Raw genomic sequence first — 13,042 nt, forward strand, 5'->3', positions numbered from 1 at the left:
AATTGAACATATACGCAAAGTTCCCTATTGTTTACAATGATGGCCGCATGAAGTGAGAGAGATTCGGACCGAGAAAGCGACGATTTCCCCATTAATTTGAGCGAGGATGAAATATTTTTAAATGAGGAAAGTGCAAGTGAAGGACTAGTGGGGAGTGGAAGATGCTGTGAGAGCCGGGGGTGACCTGATATTCAGCTGGAAATGACTACAACAGTAAATAAACACAAGACATATATATACTCTATTAGCCACAACACAACCAGGCTTATATTTAATATGCCACAAATTAATCCCGCATAAAAACACCTAGGTGTTTGTTATGCTAGCTCCTAGCTACTAGCTCGAGCTAGTTATAGCTCGAGCGGGTAATATGGACGGGATCCTGTATATATAACCCGCCAATACAATTCAAACACCTGCACAACACACACACTCACTCAGCCCAAACAACCGTTCACCTAACCCAAGGTTCATAAAGCTTATATATTTAATCAAAGTTACGTACATGACACGCACGTACGGGCAAGCAATCAAATGTTTGGAAGCGCGCGGGTGGGACCTGATATTCAGCTGGGAATGACTACAACAATAAATAAACACAAGACATATATATACTCTATTAGCCACAACACAACCAGGCTTATATTTAATATGCCACAAATTAATCCTAATGCTAGCTCCTAGCTACAGCTAGTTATAGCAAGCGATCAAATGTTTGGAAGCGCAGCTGTGTACTCACGTTATCGCAACTGTCAACTGTGTATCCAAATCAAAGTCCTCCTGGTAAGAGTCTCTGTTGTCCGAGTTCTTCCATCTTGACTGCATCTTTCGGGAATGTAAACAAAGAAGCGCCGGCTGTGTACGTGTTGTTGCTGACTTCCCTCGCAAAATAGACACTTCGCACCGACAACTTTCTTCTTTGCTTGCTCAGCTTCTTTCTCCATAATGCAATGAACAAATTGCAACAGATTCACCAACACAGATGTCCAGAATACTGTGGAATAATGAGATGAAAACAGAGCTATTTCGTATTGACTTCAATGGTGTCCGAATACTTCCGTTTCAATGATTGACGTCACGCGCATACGTCAACCCTCAGAGGCGTTTCGAACCGGAAGTTTAGCGGGAAATTTAAAATTGCACTTTATAAGTTAACCCGGCCGTATTGGCATGTGTTGCAATGTTAAGATTTCATCATTGATATATAAACTATCAGATTAGTAAAGTGCAATTTTAAATTTCCCGCGAAATATCCTGCTGAAAACGTCTCGGTATGATGACGTTTGCGCGTGACGTCACGGATTGTAGCGGACAATTTGGGACACCGTTGTGGCCAGCTATTAAGTCGTGTTTTAATCGCAAAATTCCTCAGTATTCTGGACATCTGTGTTGGTGAATCTTTTGCAATTTGTTCAATGAACAATGGAGATAGCAAAGAAGAAAGCTGTAGGTGGGAAGCGGTGTATTAGCGGCCGGCTGCAGCAACACAAACACGTAGCGGCTACGTCGTAGCCGGTGTTTCATTGTTTATATTCCCGAACGATGACAGTCAAACTTTACCATTGGCCTGGGACAACAGAGACTCTTACCAGGAGGACTTTGAGTTGGATACGCGCTACCGTGAGTACGCAGCTGCGGCTTCCAAACATTTGATCGCTTGCCCGTACGTGCGTGCTGCTATGTGCATGTCACGTACGTAACTTTGGGGAAATATATGTGCTGTATGAACTTTGCGGAGGTGAACGGTACTTTGGGCTGTGGGATTGAGTGTGTTGTGCGGGTGTTTGATTTGTATTGGCGGGTTAGATGGACGGGAGGGGGGAGGTGTTTGTTATGCGGGATTAATTTGTGGCATATTAAATATAAGCCTGGTTGTGTTGTGGCTAATAGAGTATATATATGTCTTGTGTTTATTTACTGTTTTAGTCATTCCCAGCTGAATATCAGGTCCCATCCGCCTCTCACAGCATCTTCCCTATCTGAATCGCTTCCACTGCCCTCTAGTCCTTCACTCTCACTTTCCTCATCCACGAATCTTTCATCCTCGCTCAAATTAATGGGGAAATCGTCGCTTTCTCGGTCCGAATCGCTCTCGCTGCTTGTGGCCATGATTGTAAACAATGTGCAGATGTGAGGAGCTCCACAACCTGTGACGTCACGCTACTTCCGGTACAGGCAATGCTTTTTTATCAGCAACCAAAAGTTGCGAACTTTATCGTCAATGTTCTCTACTAAATCCTTTTAGCAAAAATATGGCAATATCGCAAAATGATCAAGTATGACACATAAATTGGATCTGCTATCCCCGTTTAAATAAGAAAATCTCATTTCAGTAGGCCTTTAAAGCAAAAAGTGAGCTTTGTGAGGAGTCTGTAGAATTAATGCGCTGTTTGCTAAAATGAGCAAAATACGTAAATACTACATATTGTTATGAAAGTGCTTGTTCCTGCATTACTTAAATACTTATTGATGGAGTTTTTTAGATGTTTTTAGAGCGCTTTACAGGAAGAATAGAGTGAATCTCATTACCACCACTGTTACCTGACTTTTGTTAGCGTTTATGAGTTAGAATACATCAACAAAGAAATACATGTGTGTTCTTGTCTTACATAAGGATTGTAAATAGGGAAATTCCAAAAAAGAGCAGTTCCCCTTTTTGATCCTTTTTAGATTTCAGGTCCTCACATGAATTTTTGCCACTGTGTGTATCTCCTGTGCTAAATACAAAAACGAGACAAAAAATATCTGCACACACGTCTTTCACCTACAGATGGAAACATGCACTAAATTCATAAAACGTCATCATGACCGCATCGTTAAGACCAGGGGTCCCCAAACTACGGCCCGCGGGCCGGATCCGGCCCCCCAGCATCCAAAATCCGGCTCACGGGAAGTCCCAAGTAAAAAAAATAATATAAAAAAAAATTATTATTATTTTTTTTTCTAATCCATTTTCTACCGCTTGTTACTCTTGGTGTCTCCTAGCCGCTCAGGCAAATCATATTGTCTAAAAGTAAATTTTCCCATCGATAATGTGACAATGTTAAAGGCCTACTGAAAGCCACTACTACCGACCACGCAGTCTGATAGTTTATATATCAATGATGAAATCTTAACATTGCAACACATGCCAATACGGCCGGGTTAACTTATAAAGTGCAATTTTAAATTTCCCGCCAAACTTCCGGTTGAAAACGTCTATGTATGATGATGTACGCGCGTGACGTCAATCGTTGAAACGGAAGTATTCGGACACATTGTATCCAATACAAAAAGCTCGGTTTTCCTCGCAAAATTCCACAGTATTCTGGACATCTGTGTTGGTGAATCTTTTGCAATTTGTTTAATGAACAATGAAGACTGCAAAGAAGAAAGCTTTAGGTGGGATCGGTGTATTAGCGGCTGGCTGCAGCAACACAACCAGGAGGACTTTGACTTGGATAGCAGACGTGCTATCCGACGCTAGCCGCCGACCGCATCTATGATCGGATGAAGTCCTTCGTCGCTCCGTCGATCGCTGGAACGCAGGTGAGCACGGGTGTTGATGAGCAGATGAGGGCTGGCTGGCGTAGGTGGATAGCTAATGTTTTTAGCATAGCTCTGTGAGGTCCCGTTGCTAAGTTAGCTTCAATGGCGTCGTTAGCAACAGCATGGTTAAGCTTCGCCAGGCTGGAAAGCATTAACCGTGTAGTTACAGGTCCATGGTTTAATAGTATTGTTGATTTTCTGTCTATCCTTCCAGTCAGGGGTTTATTTCTTTTGTTTCTATCTGCAGTTAAGCCCGATGCTATCACGTTAGCTCTGTAGCTAAAGTGCTTCGCCTATGTATTGTCGTGGAGATAAAAGTCACTGTGAATGTCCATTTCGCATTCTCGACTCTCATTTTCAAGAGGATATAGTATCCGAGGTGGTTTAAAATACAAATCCGTGATCCACAATAGAAAAAGGAAAGTGTGGAATCCAATGAGCCAGCTTGTACCTAAGTTACGGTCAGAGCGAAAAAAGATGCGTCCTGCACTGCACTCTAGTCCTTCACTCTCACGTTTCCTCATCCACGAATCTTTCATCCTGGCTCAAATTAATGGGGTAATCATCACTTTCTCGGTCCGAATCTCTCTCGCTGCTGGTGTAAACAATGGGGAAATGTGAGGAGCCTTTCAACCTGTGACATCACGCTACTTCCGGTACAGGCATAAATGACAAAACGGATTAACTCGCTGGAATATATATATATATATATATATATATATATATATATATATATATATATATATATATATATATATACAGCCCCCGAGTCAAACAGTTTGGGGACCCCTGGTTAAGACGTTAAACTCTACACTTACCTTGTCTACCCCAGCGCTAAGGATAAAGTTTCCTTTCTTGTTCCACTTGAGTGCAAATATGGGACCTTTGTGCTGACCCAAAGTACTGGCCAGGTTACCTGTGAACACAAGGCCATTAAAACAGGGCAAGATAAAGGGCAAAATAACCACTTAAAAAATTGTAGCTAAGAGGTTCACCGTCTTTTATCCATATTCTCGCAAAGCCGTCATATGAGCCTGTCGCGAGAAGTGTGCCCTCGCTCTGAAAGACAAAAATGTTTCATCATAGAAACAGGGGGAGAGACGGAAGGGATGCGTTTGGCAGAAACAGCGATCACATGTGTGTTAAGTCAAACACACACTTCAATCATACTCACATTCCAGTCTAGTGAGGTGACGTCTTTGTTGCTGGGTACATCCTGGCCTCCTTCCCGTATGCAGTGCCTCAGAACCAGTTGGGTGGAACCACTCGAACTGTTCTCACTTAAATTCCAGATTCGAGCCGTCGAGTCTCCAGACCTATCAAAGTAAAACAAAATACAACTTAAGGCTAGGCGATATGGACCAAAACTCATTTACCAAAATATCTTTGCTGAATACCGGTATACAATATATATCGCAATTTTTTTCCCCCGCACAGTGAATTTAGACAAAGTCAAACCCAAATATATGTGTCAAATGAAACTAATCCTTAACATGGGTAATTTTCAGAAAATGTTATGGTATCATGCAAAAATAATGCACATAAACATATTAAAAAGCCATGAAAATAACATAAGTATAGTAAAGTATCTTCTTTAAATAAAAGCTTCAGCGATGTTCAAATCCTCAGCTAATAAAAACATAATAGAACAAAATAAAGTCCATGGTTTGAATTGAAACTGCACTTTTCTAAAATTTCGCTTATCGTTCACAACCATTATGAAAGACATGGCGAGTGTATTTTTTTTAATGCATTCTAAATAGTAAATAAATGCGATTAAATGTCCGCTTACAATGGAGCCTATGGGAGTTGCTCTATTTTGCCTATAAAAGCCCATAAAAAAACACTCAAAAACCTCCATTGAGGTTTTATATACATGATGTAAATATGTACATAATGTGGTAACAGGCACATTTATAATACCATTTAAAGGCCTACTGAAACCCACTACTACCGACCACGCAGTCTGATAGTTTATTTATCAGTGATGAAATCTTAACATTGCAACACATGCCAATATGGCCGGGTTAACTTATAAAGTGCAATTTTAAATTTCCCGGGATATATCCGGCTGAAAACATCTCGGTATGATGACGTTTGCGCGTGACGTCACGGGTTGAAGCAGACATTTTGGAATAGCACGGTGGCCAGCTTAAGTCGTCTGTTTTCATCGCAAAATTCCACAGTATTCTGGACATCTGTGTTGGTGAATCTTTTGCAATTTTTTGAATTAACAATGAAGACAGCAAAGAAGAAAGCTGTAGGTGGGATCGGTGTATTAGCGGCTGGCTACAGCAACACAACCAGGAGGACTTTGAGTTGGATAGCAGACGCGCTATCCGACGCTAGCCGCCGACCGCACCGATGATCAGGTGAGCACGGGTGTTGATGAGCAGATGAGGGCTGGCTGGCGTAGGTGGAGAGTTAATGTTTTTAGCATAGCTCTGTCGAGGTCCCGTAGCTAAGTTAGCTTCAATGGCGTCGTTAGCAACAGCATTGCTAGGCTTCGCCAGGCTGGACAGCATTAACCGTGTAGTTACAGGTCCATGGTTTGGTTCGGTGTCTCCTGATAGTAGAAGTAATAGTAGTATTGTTGATCTTCGGTTTATCCTTCCAGTCAGGGGCATGTTTCTTCTGTTTCTATCAGCAGTTAAGCACGATGCTATCACGTTAGCTACGAAGCTAAAGTGCTTCACCGATGTATTGTCGTGGAGATAAAAGTCATTGTGAATGTCCATTTCGCGTTCTCCACTCTCATTTTCAAGAGAATATAGTATCCGAGGTGGTTTAAAATACAAATCCGTGATAGAAAAATGAGCCCTTGTACCTAAGTTACGGTCAGAGCGAAAAAAGATACACCCTGGGTCCTGCACTGCCCTCTAATCCTTCACTCTCACTTTCCTCATCCACAAATCTTTCATCCTCGCTCAAATTAATGGGGTAATCGTCGCTTTCTCGGTCCGAATCGCTCTTGCTGCTGGTGTAAACAATGGGGAAATGTGAGGAGCCTTTCAACCTGTGACGTCACGCTACTTCCGGTACAGGAAAGGCTTTTTTTAATCAGCGACCAAAAGTTGCGAACTTTATCGTCAATGTTCTCTACTAAATCCTTTCAGCAAAAATATGGCAATATCGCGAAATGATCAAGTATGACACATAGAATGGATCTGCTATCCCCGTTTAAATATGAAAATCTCATTTCAGTAGGCCTTTAATATTTTTGTATTTTGATAATTTTAAGCAAACATTTCAAAAATGCATCACAATGTTTGCTTTTTTTTTTAAACAAAACATCACTGCTTATTACTCACTGCAGACTTCATGAGAGCCAAACAAGCATAATAAAACATCACTTACTGTACAATATTTGCTGTCGCTAGGATGCCGACTGATTGAATATTGGTATATTCCCATTTTAGATGCTAGTAATCATGGCTCAGCCATAAATAGTTTGTCTGCGTTAGCGCTTATAATAGCAATATCACTAATACATATTTAAAGGCCTACTGAAAGCCACTACTACCGACCACGCACTCTGATAGTTTATATATCAATGATGAAATCGTAACATTGCAACACATGCCAATACGGCCGAGTTATCTTATAAAGTGCAATTTTAAATTTCCCGACACACTTCCGGTTGAAAACGTCTTTGGATGATGACGTATGCGCGTGACGTAACCAGTGAAACAGAAGTATCGGTACCCCATTAAATACAATACAAAATAGCTCTGTTTTCATCTCATAATTCCACAGTATTCTGGACATCTGTGTCGGTGAATCTTTTGCAATTTGTTTAATGAACAATGAAAACTGCAAAGAAGAAAGTTGTAGGTGGGATCGGTGTATTAGCGGCGGACTACAGCAACACAACCAGGAGGACTTTTACTCGGATAGCAGACGCGCTAGCCGACGCTAGCCACCGACCGCACGGATGATCGTGGTGAAGTCCTTCGTCCTTCCGTCGATCGCTGGAACGCAGGTGAGCACGGGTGTTGATGAGCAGATGAGGGCTGGCTGGCGTAGGTGGAGCGCTAATGTTTTTATCATAGCTCTGTGAGGTCCCGTTACTAAGTTAGCTTCAATGGCGTCGTTAGCAACAGCATTTTTAAGCTTCGCCAAGCTGGAAAGCATTAACAGTGTATTTACATGTTCATGGTTTAACAGTATTGTTGATTTTCGGTCTATCCTTCCAGTCAGGGGTTTATGTATTTTGTTTCTATCTGCATTTGAGCCCGATGCTATCACGTTGGCTCCGTAGCAAAGTTAGCTTCAATGGCGTCGTTAGCAACAGCATTGTTAACCTTCGCCAGGCTGGAAAGCATTAACCGTGTATTTACATGTCCATGGTTTAATAGTATTGTTGATCTTCTGTCTATCCTTCCAGTCAGGGATTTATTTATTTTGTTTCTATCGTTAGCTCCGTAGCTAAAGTGTTTCGTCGATGTATTGTCGTGGAGATAAAAGTCACTGTTAATGTCCATTTTGCGTTCTCGACTCTAATTTTCAAGAGGATATAGTATCCGAGGTGGTTTAAAATACAAATCCGTGATCCACAATAGAAAAAGGAGAGAGTGTGGAATCCAATGAGCCAGCTTGTACCTAAGTTACGGTCAGAGAGAAAAAAGATATGTCTTGCACTGCATTCTAGTCCTTCACTCTAACGTTCCTCATCCACGAATCTTTCATCCTCGCTCAAATTAATGGGGTAATCGTCGCTTTCTCGGTCCGAATCTCTCTCTGTAAACAATAGGAAAATATGAGCAGTCCTTCCTCCGGTGTCGTCACGCTACTTCCGGTAGGGGCAAGGCTTTTTTTTATCAGAGACCAAAAGTTGCGAACTTTATCGTCGTTCTATACTAAATCCTTTCAGCAAAAATATGGCAATATTGCGAAATGATCAAGTATGACACATAGAATGGATCTGCTATCCCCGTTTAAATAAAAACAATTCATTTCAGTAGGCCTTTAATATTCAAGTCACAATATGTTAATGGAGTATTGTTGGCGCTTTTTGGATGTTTTTTTATTGGGCTTTATGGGCGGAATCAAGGACCTCTCATTGGCTCTGCTGTAACGGACTATTATTTAGGTTTATTTACGAGTTAAAATGCATTTAAAAAAAATACATCCGTCATGTCTTTCATCATTTTAAATATGAGCAGCAACTTAAAAAGAATCTACCTTTAACAAAAGTGGTTTTAGCGTAACATTTTTACCCTTGTTACCTCAAAAAATAAAGCCAGGAACACCAAGCTGTAAACTGCAGAATGCCATGGGGTAGGTGACAATAATGCCACTGCAGCTAAACCCCCTTTCAGATTGTGTATTTCTTTTCATATTGTGCATTTGTTGTGGCAATGCTTCTTGAGCAAAGTCGTTGAGACTGGGAAACTGGTATACGAGGTAATTATTTCTGGCAGCTTTTTAAATCTGTGTATTTCATTCATCTTTTAGAATTTAGTAGGTGCGGCTTATATCGCAGTGCGCTGTATAGTCCGGAAAATACGGTAATATTGCTCATTTGAAAAAGTATCACCTACTTCTGTGTACGGTGGAAGAATGCATTGGCAGAGTAATTTTTATTTGACTTTTTCACTTTAATCTATACCTCGTGTCCTCCCCAAGCATGACACACTTTCAGGTGACAGCGCGCCATTCAAAAGGAAAAGTGAAAGTAAAGAGACAAGTGAAATTATGCATCGTAAAATGCTCAGTGGAGAAGTAGATTTAACATTGGCTGAATTCCAACTTGCACTAAAGCTCAACTTACTTTGCAGCCCTGTATTGTATACAACATGATACATTGTTAATGAGTAGACTCTTTAAAAATGTATTATAAACTATGACCCCCATGCAGTCATAGTTAATTAAATTTAATGTTTTTTTAATTTTTTTAAATAGTGCCAGATTACAGCAGATACCTTTTTACTCGTACCAAAAATTTATTTCGACACTTTTCAAAATAAAGGGGACTACAATAAAATGTCGTTATTGGCTATATTTTAAAAGAAAATCTTTTGATACATTAAACATACATTTATTGAAATCAAACAATTTTGGCATTAAATAAAGTGAACATAGTAGACTACTTATTTTTTAGTAGTAAGTAAGCAAACCGGTTGCAAAGGCTCTTGATTTGTGTGATCATATTTTCTGTCATTTGTCATTCGATAATTTTGTAAAAATGATGAGGGGAAAAGCCATAGAAAATGAAATTAATTATTATTCTACTTGTTAATTTACTTTTATTATCTGATTACTTTCTGTTTTTAACATGTTCTATCTATACTTCTGTTCAAATATAGTAAGCACTTACTCTTCTGTATGGATACTTCACATAAGTTTTGGGTAATACAAAACATTTTAGCAGGTCTCGAATTTAACCACGGCAACTGCGGTAATTGCCGCGACCGCCCTCGTCATTTGCCGTAATGCCCTAAAAAATTGACCAGCATCGGCGTCAAAAACATGCCGTGCTGCCCTTGACTTTTTACTTGTTAATGGACTAAGGATGTAACGGTAAAAGGTATAATTATAATTCGGGATAAAATTCCAGACGGTTAGCTTTACCGTCTAATTTTTTAATTACAGAAAAAAACGTCATTTATTAATGCCTTTTGGGCAACACGAAGTTAGGCGCATGCACACTAGCGTCGTTTGGTTTGATAATCATGGCTGACTAACTACACAGACTTTGCTCCGGAGCGCTTGGTTTAACGTAATTTTTCCTTAGCTTCCCGGTGTGCGTTTAACAGCGCACTGCTGTTAGATGGACACAGGTGTGGATAATATTAAAGACAGACGCACTTATCCCCACACTAAAAGTATACAGCGAAGGAGAAAAACTATTTGGGTTTTTAACAATAAACCGATGCGACCGGATATCTGGTTTGAGAAGTGTCCGGTTCAGCTATGCCGATTACAGCCCTCAATCGATAAGTTTCAGTTGTGAATCTTTGGGTTAATCGATAACACACAAACCGGTCATCGCGCCGAACTACAAATCCTGTTTCCATATGAGTTGGGAAATTGTGTTGGATGTAAATATAAATGGAATACAATGATTTGCAAATGATTTTCAACACATATTCAGTTGAATATGCTACAAAGACAACATATTTGATGTTCAAACTGATAAACTTTTTTTTTTTGTGCAAATAATCATTAACTTTAGAATTTGATGCCAGCAACACGTGACAAAGAAGTTGGGAAAGGTGGCAATAAATACTGATAAAGTTGAGGAATGCTCATCAAACACTTATTTGGAACATCCCACAGGTGAACAGGCAAATTGGGAACAGGTGGGTGCCATGATTGGGTATAAAAGTAGATTCCATGAAATGCTCAGTCATTCACAAACAAGGATGGGGCGAGGGTCACCACTTTGTCAACAAATGCGTGAGCAAATTGTTGAACAGTTTAAGAAAAACCTTTCTCAACCAGCTATTGCAAGGAATTTAGGGATTTCACCATCTACGCTCCGTAATATCAAAGGGTTCAGAGAATCTGGAGAAATCACTGCACGTAAGCAGCTAAGCCCGTGACCTTCGATCCCTCAGGCTGTACTGCATCAACAAGCGACATCAGTATCAGTGTGTAAAGGATATCACCACATGGGCTCAGGAACACTTCAGAAACCCACTGTCAGTAACTACAGTTGGTCGCTACATCTGTAAGTGCAAGTTAAAACTCTCCTATGCAAGGCGAAAACCGTTTATCAACAACACCCAGAAACACCGTCGGCTTCGCTGGGCCTGAGCTCATCTAAGATGGATTGATACAAAGTGGAAAAGTGTTCTGTGGTCTGACGAGTCCACATTTCAAATTGTTTTTGGAAGCTGTGGACGTCGTGTCCTCCGGACGAAAGAGGAAAAGAACCATCCGGATTGTTATAGGCGCAAAGTTGAAAAGCCAGCATCTGTGATGGTATGGGGGTGTATTAGTGCCCAAGACATGGGTAACTTACACATCTGTGAAGGCACCATTAATGCTGAAAGGTACATACAGGTTTTGGAGCAACATATGTTGCCATCTAAGCAACGTTATCATAGACGCCCCTGCTTATTTCAGCAAGACAATGCCAAGCCACGTGTTACATCAACGTGGCTTCATAGTAAAAGAGTGCGGGTACTAGACTGGCCTGCCTGTAGTCCAGACCTGTCTCCCATTGAAAATGTGTGGCGCATTATGAAGCCTAAAATAGCACAAGGGAGACCCCCGGACTGTTGAACAACTTAAGCTGTACATCAAGCAAGAATGGGAAAGAATTCCACCTGAGAAGCTTCAAAAATGTGTCTCCTCAGTTCCCAAACGTTTACTGAGTGTTGTTAAAAGGAAAGGCCATGTAACACAGTGGTGAACATGCCCTTTCTCAACTACTTTGGCACGTGTTGCAGCCATGAAATTCTAAGTTAATTATTATTTGCAAAAAAAAAAAAAAAGTTTATGAGTTTGAACATAAATATGTTGTCTTTGTAGTGCATTCAATTGAATATGGCAAGGCAAGGCAAGGCAAGGCAAGGCAAGGCAACTTTATTTGTATAGCGCTTTTCATACACAAGGCAGACTCAAAGTGCTTCACAGACAACAAAGTGAAATGAAAGAAAATAAAAGCAAAATTAAAATGCAGACAATAAAAATAAAAACAGTGCAGACGTTAAAAGTTAAAAGATTAAAAGATTTAGCTGAAAGCTAAGGTGAACATAAAAGTCTTCAGTCTAGTTTTAAAAGTAGTGAGAGTTGGGGAGAGTCTGACATCTTCAGGAAGTTTATTCCAGCTATTTGTTGCATAGTGACTGAATGATGATCTCCCTTGATTTGAGTTTACTCTTGGAACCGCTAACAGATTGGTCTCAGAAGATCTTAGTGATCTAGAGGGCTTATATAGTGGGAGCATATCAGTGATATACTTGGGCCCTAGACCATGTAGTGATTTATATGTGAGCAGGAGGATTTTGAAATCTATTCTCTGATGTATGGCTTGAAAAGGATTTGCAAATCATTGTATTCCGTTTATATTTACATCTAACACAATTTCCCAACTCAAATGGAAACGGGGTTTTTGGAAATCAGTTGATGGTTTTTGTCTTTAAAACGACACAAGAGCCAGGGTTGTCTGTGAAAAGAGTCACGCGCTTGTTACGCAATTTCCGTAACTGGAGACGAGAATAGACGTAGATACATGGACCGGGTGTTGCGCGAGACTAGCAATAAGTAGACATTTTATTTTTAAACAACGCAAGAGACACAGCTGCCCGCCAAATAATTACCTGCAACATACGTAACGTCAACAACGCGGACCGTCTCCGTGCTCTTTTGTCCGTCAATATTGTAACATCCAAACTAATGGCGGCTCAGACAGACTCCCTAGTTTGTCTTTCTTTATTTCAGAAAATACAATGTTCTCAATCTCCGTGTATTGCTCTCTTTTACGGCAACTTACCGTTCTCCTTTCAACTTCACAACACATGTCACTTCTCATCCTTGTACCAGAAGTCCCGCCCCCCCGTCA

At 40.5% G+C, this 13,042-nt stretch overlaps 1 protein-coding gene across 6 annotated transcripts in view; it reads right to left on the reverse strand.

The window, feature by feature from the left end:
- The window catches only part of LOC133664641 (F-box-like/WD repeat-containing protein TBL1XR1), a 104,447-nt gene that overhangs the window by 20,922 nt on the left and 70,483 nt on the right, over nucleotides 1–13,042 (reverse strand). For all 6 annotated transcript variants that reach the window (XR_009828604.1, XM_062069448.1, XM_062069449.1 and 3 more), the window contains 3 exons: nucleotides 4,703–4,844; nucleotides 4,524–4,587; nucleotides 4,347–4,444 (listed from right to left, as the gene is read on the reverse strand). Coding sequence is in view for 5 of the 6 variants with exons in the window: in XM_062069448.1 (XP_061925432.1) it covers nucleotides 4,347–4,444; nucleotides 4,524–4,587; nucleotides 4,703–4,844 (304 nt within the window). In the remaining variant the exon portion in view is untranslated. The remainder of the gene's footprint in view (nucleotides 1–4,346; nucleotides 4,445–4,523; nucleotides 4,588–4,702; nucleotides 4,845–13,042) is intronic.

The sequence above is a fragment of the Entelurus aequoreus genome, linkage group LG14 (assembly GCF_033978785.1).
Source record: "Entelurus aequoreus isolate RoL-2023_Sb linkage group LG14, RoL_Eaeq_v1.1, whole genome shotgun sequence".
Lineage (NCBI taxonomy): Eukaryota > Metazoa > Chordata > Actinopteri > Syngnathiformes > Syngnathidae > Entelurus > Entelurus aequoreus.